Raw genomic sequence first — 8,680 nt, forward strand, 5'->3', positions numbered from 1 at the left:
GTAGGCATCTGCCCAGCTCTTGAAAGGCTTATTGTAAATATAAAACCTTTGTGTCTTTCATCTGGGAACTTAAATACCAAAGTGGTGTAGAAACACAGGCCAGGATTTAAATAATTATAATAATTTCTACAACATAAGCGCATTTTACTTGTATGATATGGCTACAAGCCTATGGAGGGCCAAAGAGGGGGAAATGTGGTTGGTCTGAATAAACCCCAAAGGCTCATCTGCTTGAATGTTTGGTCCCAGTTGGTGGAACTGTTTGAGAAGGATCAGGAGGTATGGCATTTTGAAGGAGTGTCACTGGGGATGTCTTTGAGGTTTCAAAAGCCCACAGAATCCTTTTGGGGGTGAGGAGGAATGGAAAGTGGGCAACACTATTTTTGACAGGGTGTGGAAGTGGAATCTGAAGCAGAGACGGGAAAAGCTATGGAAGACAGAAGACCTGTGGAGGACAGAAGATGGCGGATGGGGAGATTGCTTGGCCATCTCTTCCTATTGCCCCTCCCCCACTCCCCCAGGACCCCTTTGTGACAGGGAATCAGGAGCTCTGTGATGCAAGCCTGGGCCCAGCTGCCAACTCCCAGAGAGAACTCTCAGAGTTCAGTTGTCTGAGAAACAGTGTGAAAGAACCTTCTCTCCCTACTGCAGGAAATATTCTTTAAATAGGAATGACAAATTAAAACAGGAGTTCAGAAACAAAGCTACACACCTAACTTTATGGAGTTCCAGGACTATGCCATAGACGAGGCACTTCCACTTCTCCCAGCCCCATGGCTAAGCCTCAGCTCCACTACATGGGCAATGGACATGATCACTGCCTTTGTGTGTGGACTGGGGCTCTTCCACGTTTTCATATACTACTTCCACTTTACCTCACCCTCTCCTGCACTAGGGACAACCACCACTTACAAAAAGGTAAGAATGCCTTAGCCCCAGACCAACAGAGACTGGCAGGGCATCTATCTATCAGACAGTGGAATGAATCTGCTTGAGCACTCACAGGTAGGACAGAGGGGACAGGAGGCTCCATGATACCTGCTCTCAGACCTCCCAGGCCAGGAAGAAGCACTGTGTCTCAATGGGCAGGTAACTATTTACCTGCAATGGATAGGCACCCCTAAAAGAGGAAAAGTTCTGAATAACTGGTTCCTCTGTCCCGCTCCTAACACTCATGTCAACAGGACATTTTCTTGGTCAGCTGAGCTCATGGAAGGAGATGATGGGCTCCAGGATATGAGAGCAGGACCTGAGTCACCTCTGGCCTCAGGAAACGACCTTGCAGCTCAGAGCTGACAACCTTCTGGTGGTGGAGGCAAACACTTACTAATGACATCCATGGTGGATCTCACAGAGATAATCCACATTTGGGGTTTTCAAGAGAAAAGGAATACATACTTTGCCACAGCATAGGTGAGTGGGCGGGGCTGCAGATGGTTATCTGTCTCTGTCAGGTGGTGAAGAGGGACCACAACAAGGCCAGGAAGAAAATCAGGACCTTGAAAGGTAGGCTCCTTCCTTTCCCCTGGAGAAAGGGGCTCCATCTCCCCTGTCCCCAAGTGATAACACCAAACGCGTTGTAGAGCCCTGAGGCTGCTGCTCCTGGAAAGGGACCCAGAATTGAAGGCATTGCCCAGGCTCTGTGCTCAGATGAAGTTGTGGACAGCCATGATTGGGTGCTGCCAGGAGGGTGGTGTGGGTAGGAGTGGATCCATGCTGCCTGCATTTGTAGACAACTTGGTTGTTTTGCTTCTCAGACATTTTCCTCTTTCAGAACCCTGATTCTTCCCTCCCCTCCACAGGGACATGATGAAGCCCATGGAGCTTGGTGGGAATGGAAGCCTCTGGCCCTGTCCCACGTGTGTCCTACACTCAGTGCTTTGGGGCCTGTGGCCTTGTTCGGGGATGCCCGAGCTCCTGTTTAATTTCTCATTTGCACTGAAGGGACGTTCCATTCAGGCTCTGGTAAGATCTCAGGTCCCTCCATTCGCCAACATAACCGGGTCTGTATTTCTAGCTTACAGACACTACAGTCGGAAGAAAGAGAAGGACAACAAGTTCCTACTTTCTCTTCTGCGGAGGTGAGAAGTCTCCAGTGCTTTCTGGCTCCACACTCCCATTGCATGTGATGTGATCACTTCTGACCAGGGCTAAGGCTGATCGTGGGACTAGGGGCCCTCCGGAGGTGGGTGGGGTGTGAGCACAGCCCTAGCATTTGAGATGACAAGGCCTGGTACAAGTCAGAGTGTGGAACTGTGGCTGGGATGAGCTGCAAGTGGCCTTTCCCACTCAGCCTGCCCCGCCCCCTGGTCCCAATCGCTCCAAGCTGCAACCTTCTGTCCTGTCTCCCACAGCATGCTGGAAAAGCTTACAGACACCATCAGCTTTTGCCAGCTCTTAAGAAGTGACACCTCAGCAGCAGTGCCTAAGCCAGAAGCTGGGAAAGAGCACCAGCCACCTAGGCACCTCACACAGGAGTCTACGGCTACCAATGCACCTCTAGTGGCCTCCTTGCCTCTGCTCAAGGAACACCTGCTGCCCAAAGATTTGACCTTGTCACCTGTCCTGCTAAATCCCCTTGCTTCTAAGGAATCACAGTCATTTATGTGTGCCTCTAGGCCACCAGTGACCTTGATTCCTGAAATGCATTCTTCACAGGCACCATGTGGACCAACCTCCCCAACTTGTCCTCAAGATCCAGTGCCTTGCTCTCTATCCAAGACAGATCCTAGCATGACTCTGCCTCCTCCTCCTCCTCCCCCTCCTTCCCCTCCTCCCCCTCCTCCCCCTCCTCCTCCTCCTCCCCCTCCTCCTCCTCTCCCTCCTCTTCGATGTAACTGGAAAACACGAGTGACCTCACAAAGCACACCTCTGCCAGGTTTGCCTTCTCCCATCCCAAGCACCCCAGGCCATGAGCTCTCAAATAGGCCGATCACTGGCACTTTCTGGTACAAGGAAGCTGCCAGAATCTGGTGTCACTCCAACTCATCACAGGGTGAGACCCTGCAAGAGAATCACTCTCTCAGCTTCCAAGAGGCCTCCTTCTGGAAAGACCCTAGGCACAGGCTGATAGAGGCTGGAGAACCCCCTTTCATCAATCCTGATGTACAGGAGATGCTGGAACTGCAGATTAGCAAGAGGGTCGGACTAAAACTCTGGAAAGGGAGAGAGAAAGATAGATCAGCCCATTCCTTGAGCTACGTGGGTGATCTGCTGCAGTCATGGAGCAGGGAGCAGGCCGTTACCTACAAGCCAGAGCAGTTCTCAGGTCACCAGCAGCTCTTGTACAAGAAAGTCTTAGGGAACAACGTACAACAGGACTGTAGGCAGCTTTTCTGGGGCCTCCCCTTTCTCCACAGTGAGTCCCTTATGGTGACTGTCAGCATAGCAGGCTCTCCACTAGATCCCCCCTCCATCTTATTCAACGGACTCTCCACTTACAACTCAATACAAGTTGAGAGAAGTGTACCCTCACAGCTCACCTCTCCAAAGCCCTTGCTTCAACACTTGGTTGAATCCCAACCGTTGACTGCAAACCTCTCCTGGCCCTGTTCTCCAGTGTCTGAAATCAAAACCCAGGCCTATGACCCATCTTCTCCCCCAAGCCAACCACCCCATCCATCTCCAACTAAGGATTGTAAGACTTCTTGCCCCACAGCTACGAGATCCCAATTTATTGTCCCACCTGCTATTCAATGCCTAGAGAAATACCTCTTGAAGAAGTACCAAGAAAGTAGGAACGATTTACCTGACATGGTTAAAAAGTCACAGGAAATCTTTAATCAACTCACTTCCAACAGTCTGGTTTCCCAGGGACAGGGATCTGTTCCCCACGTCCTGGAGGAGTTCTCTCACCCTGAGCTTGAGGAGCAGTGGGAACAATGCTTGAATAACAGTTGTGGGAAACACGGGGGCCACACGATCCAGCTGTCTCCCGATCTGACAAAGGCTGAGGACAAACTCCCAGGGATGGGTCACGCAGAAGATAATCAAGGGATTTCATGTTCCTCAGCACGGGCAGATGAAAGCAGCCAGCATCTACATAGGCTCTCATCAAAGGACCCAGAGATAGTCCAGATAGGGAAGGACCCATGCAGGGATCTGACAGAGTCTCCAGGAGGATCTCAGAGTGAGCTGCACAGAATCGCAGAGGGATCCCTAGGCAAAGGTCTAGAGACTCTCTCTGCGACAGAGGTGGAAAACTGCTGTGTGAGACAGCCAAGTGACTCACCAAGTCCCCAGCCAGGGGCACCAGGAGATCAGCAGCTCCAAGGCTTACTGAGAAGAAACAGCAGCGAGTGGGGGTGTTATGATGACAGTACAGTGCCTGTGGGCACTTGTTGTGAAACTCCTGTGGACAGCAAAATGGTCCCTCCTAAAAACTCAGAGACACATATGGAAGACTCAGAGAGACCTATGGAAGACTCAGAGATACCTATGGAAAACTCAGAGACAAATTTTAAAAACCCAGAAACAAATATGGAACCTCAGACATCCTTCAAGGACACTTCTACTGGGCTTCCCTTCCTAGATCCCAGCACTCAGCAGGTACTGGACACACATCTCACAAGACGCCTGGTGAAGCACAGATGGATCTTGCCCCTCAGAGGCCTCAAGACCATACAACTTTTCAACATGAGCAAGCCTGTAGCTTTGCCATTTCCACAATCCCCAACTCCCTCTTGGACTTGCTGGGACTCTAGAGATGACTCCACTGTCAAAACAGCTAGTATCCTGGGAGAACCTTTTCAGAAAGGCTTAGAAGAGGATTTGAAAACAAAAACAGCTTCAGGTACAAAGACCCCTCCTGCTGCCCTCTGCCTCCAACTTCCAAATAGAACTCTACCTAATGACAACTTATGGCCCTCTGAGGTCCCTTCAACTGTTCAGAAGGACAATGTGACCTCCTTGTGCACCACAAGCCCCAGCAATAAAGTTCTAAGATGTCAGAATGACAACCCGGAGCCAGGTTCAAACCTAGTCAAGAGTGGGTGTGAGCCACGGAAGAATGAGGGTGTGGCCAGAGATCTCTCCCGTGGGCTGTCTGTTCAGGAGATCACTGTGGCCTCCCAGTTAGCAACAACCAGAGAAGCGAGGGAGCTGGAGGAGGAGGAGGAGGAGTCCTGTGGTTGGGCACTCAACATGGAAACCAGGGAGATGGCAAACTCTCAAACTAACAATGGAGGTCTGAAATCCCTGCAAACCAGTAAAGGACAATCCCCTTCCCAGACCACTTTCCAGGATGCGGAAGATTCAGCTCCTGACATCATCCTGCAGGACTATGCCACTGGCATTTGCTTTCAAGGCTGCTCCCCAGACATCCTGCTGGCTGCTGATATCTTAGCCTCCCAGCCCCCGCAAACTAGCTTCAAGACGGTGTCCACTACCAGCATAACATCCTCCAAGGACATATACCCTTTCTTGTCAAAAGGGAATGTCCCCAAGAATCCCAAACCTGAAAAACCATGGACTAGCCATATCTTTGGTCCAACTGACAAAAAGGAAGACTGGAGGGATCCCAGGCAGGACCTGTACCTTTCAGAGTTGAGACCTGCCCAAGCCTACAGAGCAGATACTCATGAAAGCAATCTCTCCCCTCTTACAGAAAAGACATTTGGGGGCAGGGTAAAAAACTTTATGAAAGACTTTATGTCAGCTATAACTACCAAAAGCCAAGTGCCGGAGAACTCCCTGCAAAAAGTCAAGGCCTCAGCAGCCATGCCCCAAAGTCAAGGCTCAGTCATGAGCAGGGTGCTCATGACCCCACAAGTGGCTGAGGCTCAAGGCCTGATGCCCTCCGTCAGGCCTATTCTACAGGAGAAAGCGGTGGTTGGCCCTGCCAGATCAGCCTCAAAGAAAAGTTTGCACAAAGAACCACCCCAGGCTCCCGTGAGTCCACATGTCTGTCTCCGCAGGAGTGCCACTGCAGAAAGAAGCGAAACTCTCGGAAATAATCCCAAGGTACACAGGCGACCTTCCACACACAAATGGATGGACTACAACAGCCAGGCCCTGCTGTGCAGAGAAGCTGTGTGCAGAGCTAATAATGCCTGTCAGCACAGGGTCCAGCTACTGTGTGTCCCAGGCATTCCTGTCCACTGTCCCCGGCACTGTCTCTGTAGAAGTGAATGTCCCCATTAAAAATTAGTTTTTTTCCAAAAAAAAAAAAAAAAAAAAAAAAAAAAAAGATCTCTGAGTGCAAATGACTCTTGTTTTCAGGGTAGGCTTCTGTGAATCCCTGTTTTCTCTGGAGGGGACATGGCTCCACGGGTAGGGGTTAGTGGTATTTGAAGTCTCCACCATCTCCAGTTCTATCACTGTGGTAAGGAAGTCTTTTAAATTCATGGGTACCCCACCCTAGGGACCCCACCCCAGGGACCACTTCACCATGTCTTCTGATCTGCTTTAATCTGAACTTTGGGTCAGCTGTGTGGCTGGGTACACAGACACACTAGTGAGCCCAGTGCCTTTGCAGATCACAGGGAGGATGGTGGTCCTGTGACAGCCTTGAGTTCAAAGCAGGAGAATCACATGGATATCCTGCTAAGGACTCCTATCCTAGGAACTCCTACTTACCCTGATGAGGCTGTCAACAAGCTGAGTCCCTTCAGGCCATTTCAGCTCAGCCCAGATGACAAAGCAGTGCTCATACTGCCCAGTGTCTACCTTCAACTCCAGAGTGGTGGCCATTACAGAACTACACGTGTACCTGAGGGTGGGGGCTACAGAGGGTCTGCTGAGGGTTTTAGGGCCCCTGGTCATTTGCCATTCCTTTGTAGACTCCAATGTATCTACAATACCCTTCCAGATGTGGGGCATGAATGAGCCTACAGAGGGGGGTAGAAAAGTCAAGGCAGGAGGCCACGCAGCATGAGGATGCCCTAAATGTTTCCATGCAGGCGCAGCCCCTGCCTTCCCAGTGCAGACTGTGGACTCCCAGTGGCCTCACCCCTGGCTCTCCACCACAGGCTGGAGGAGCTCTTTACCTTTCCAGTGCCTGGAAACAAGCCCAGGAAGCACGGAAGGTTAATTGTCTCACGGCACATGTAATAGTCTGCATGTCCCTGCCTCTTGGACTCCATAAACTGAGCTGGTGGAAAAGCCAGAGCTAGGAATTCTCAGTGTCACTCACTCACAGCCTGCTGGTCTTTGGACACATGCATTGTGCCAGCGTTACTCCCAAGGGGAAGAAAAGGAGGACACCTGAGAAGGGTTGAGGGGATACACTATGATGTCACAGCAGGTCATGCTAGGCCTCCAGTCTCTGTCTTCCCAGGAGACCAGCAGAACAGGCCATGTCACAGGACTGGCTCACACAGTAGAAGGGACTTGTCTAAAGCGCAGGTACTCTTTGGATCTCTGCGCAGGCAAATATGTGTCCCTTGCTCCGCCTCCCTTGGCTACCTGCCCAGGTTTCCTTATTCCAGTCTTTGTAAACAGGGGGATGGGGGGGGGAATAACAGACTAGGAGAGTAGCCAATCTCCAGTGAGCCCTGCACTGTTCTGCACAGAGGGCTCCTACTTTGGCATTTATTCCCTGGTAGAAAACCCTGTTCCTAATGGTGCCAGCCATGGGCACAGTCCCAGCACACATTCCCAAGGTCCACAGGTGAGAACCAGCAGCTTCTCCATCCTCTTCTGAGCCAGCCCTGTATCAATGGCAACAGCCTCACATTGTCCCAGAAGGCAGAGTGAAGCAGGACCCTGAGGCTGGCATTACCCTGTTCCCCAGGAACCCAGAAGTCACATTTGGGTACAGCAAAGCCCTGGGAGCGGGTCCCAGGAGTCCTCAGGGGACAAGTACTAGGGACAGTGGTGCCAAAGGACCAGGCAGCAACTGGAATACACCCTGCCCATGTCAGTCTTGTCAACCATAAGGAACAGAGCTGTGGGCCTGGAGAACCTCACAGAGACCTCCACAGTAATTCTCACTGATATATCCTCAAAGTGATCTCTACAGAGGCTCTGACATAGATCCACACTGGAAAATACCCCCGATTTCCAGAAAGTACCCAACAGCTTCATGGATCACAACATAGAGATCCCGAACAGATACACAGAGACGTCCACAGACAGACATCTCAGAGTTTCCACGGACATTTCCCTAAGAAGTCCTCATAACCATCGGGACCCTGACCTAAAACCCCAAAATGATCAGATGATATGGCCACCAAACTGGGCTCTCTGCTTGGGTAAAGCACTAGGATTTCAGTTCTCCTCTGTAATCCCATGGCCTCCATACAGATTTACAGATTGACTGTGCATGCATACAAATTTATGTTTTCTACAGGGTTTTCAATTACTCTGGCCTCTGAAACATGCTTGCTGTATAATGGTTTCCTCAAACTTGTAACATTCTTTCTAGAAGGTGGCTGGGAGGCTCAGGAGACTCGGGAAGTAAACACATCCCACAGGTTTGGGCAAGCCCCTCCACAGCCTTCTCCATAAATCAGCACAGGGCTGCTGGGGAGGAGACTTCCACCAGCTGAGCCCTGGAGAGGGAATGCTGGCACCTACCAAGCTGCTCGTAAGGAATGCTCAGGGATGCAGTCCATGCTAACTGGCACCATAGTGGGTGACCTTTCCAGTGATGCAGCTGCCTTTAGGTCATTCCTACCCCAACATGACCCCCCATCCCTCTTCCTGTTAGCAACCTCAATGAAAAAACTCTGGTTCACCA

At 50.9% G+C, this 8,680-nt stretch overlaps 1 protein-coding gene across 1 annotated transcript; it reads left to right on the forward strand.

Annotated features, from left to right (window-relative positions):
- The first annotated feature begins 656 nt into the window (after positions 1-656).
- On the forward strand, positions 657-6,141 carry Spata31e1 (SPATA31 subfamily E member 1). Its single transcript, XM_085830839.1, has 5 exons — positions 657-918; positions 1,455-1,506; positions 2,018-2,081; positions 2,355-2,769; positions 2,809-6,141. The coding sequence occupies exons 1-5, from the start codon at positions 721-723 to the stop codon at positions 6,139-6,141; spliced, it is 4,062 nt and encodes a 1,353-aa protein (XP_085686965.1). The 5' UTR covers positions 657-720.
- The last annotated feature ends 2,539 nt before the right edge of the window (positions 6,142-8,680 follow it).

The sequence above is a fragment of the Mus caroli genome, unplaced genomic scaffold, assembly GCF_978045245.1.
Source record: "Mus caroli unplaced genomic scaffold, Mus_caroli_1 scaffold_15, whole genome shotgun sequence".
Taxonomy (NCBI): Eukaryota; Metazoa; Chordata; class Mammalia; order Rodentia; family Muridae; genus Mus; species Mus caroli.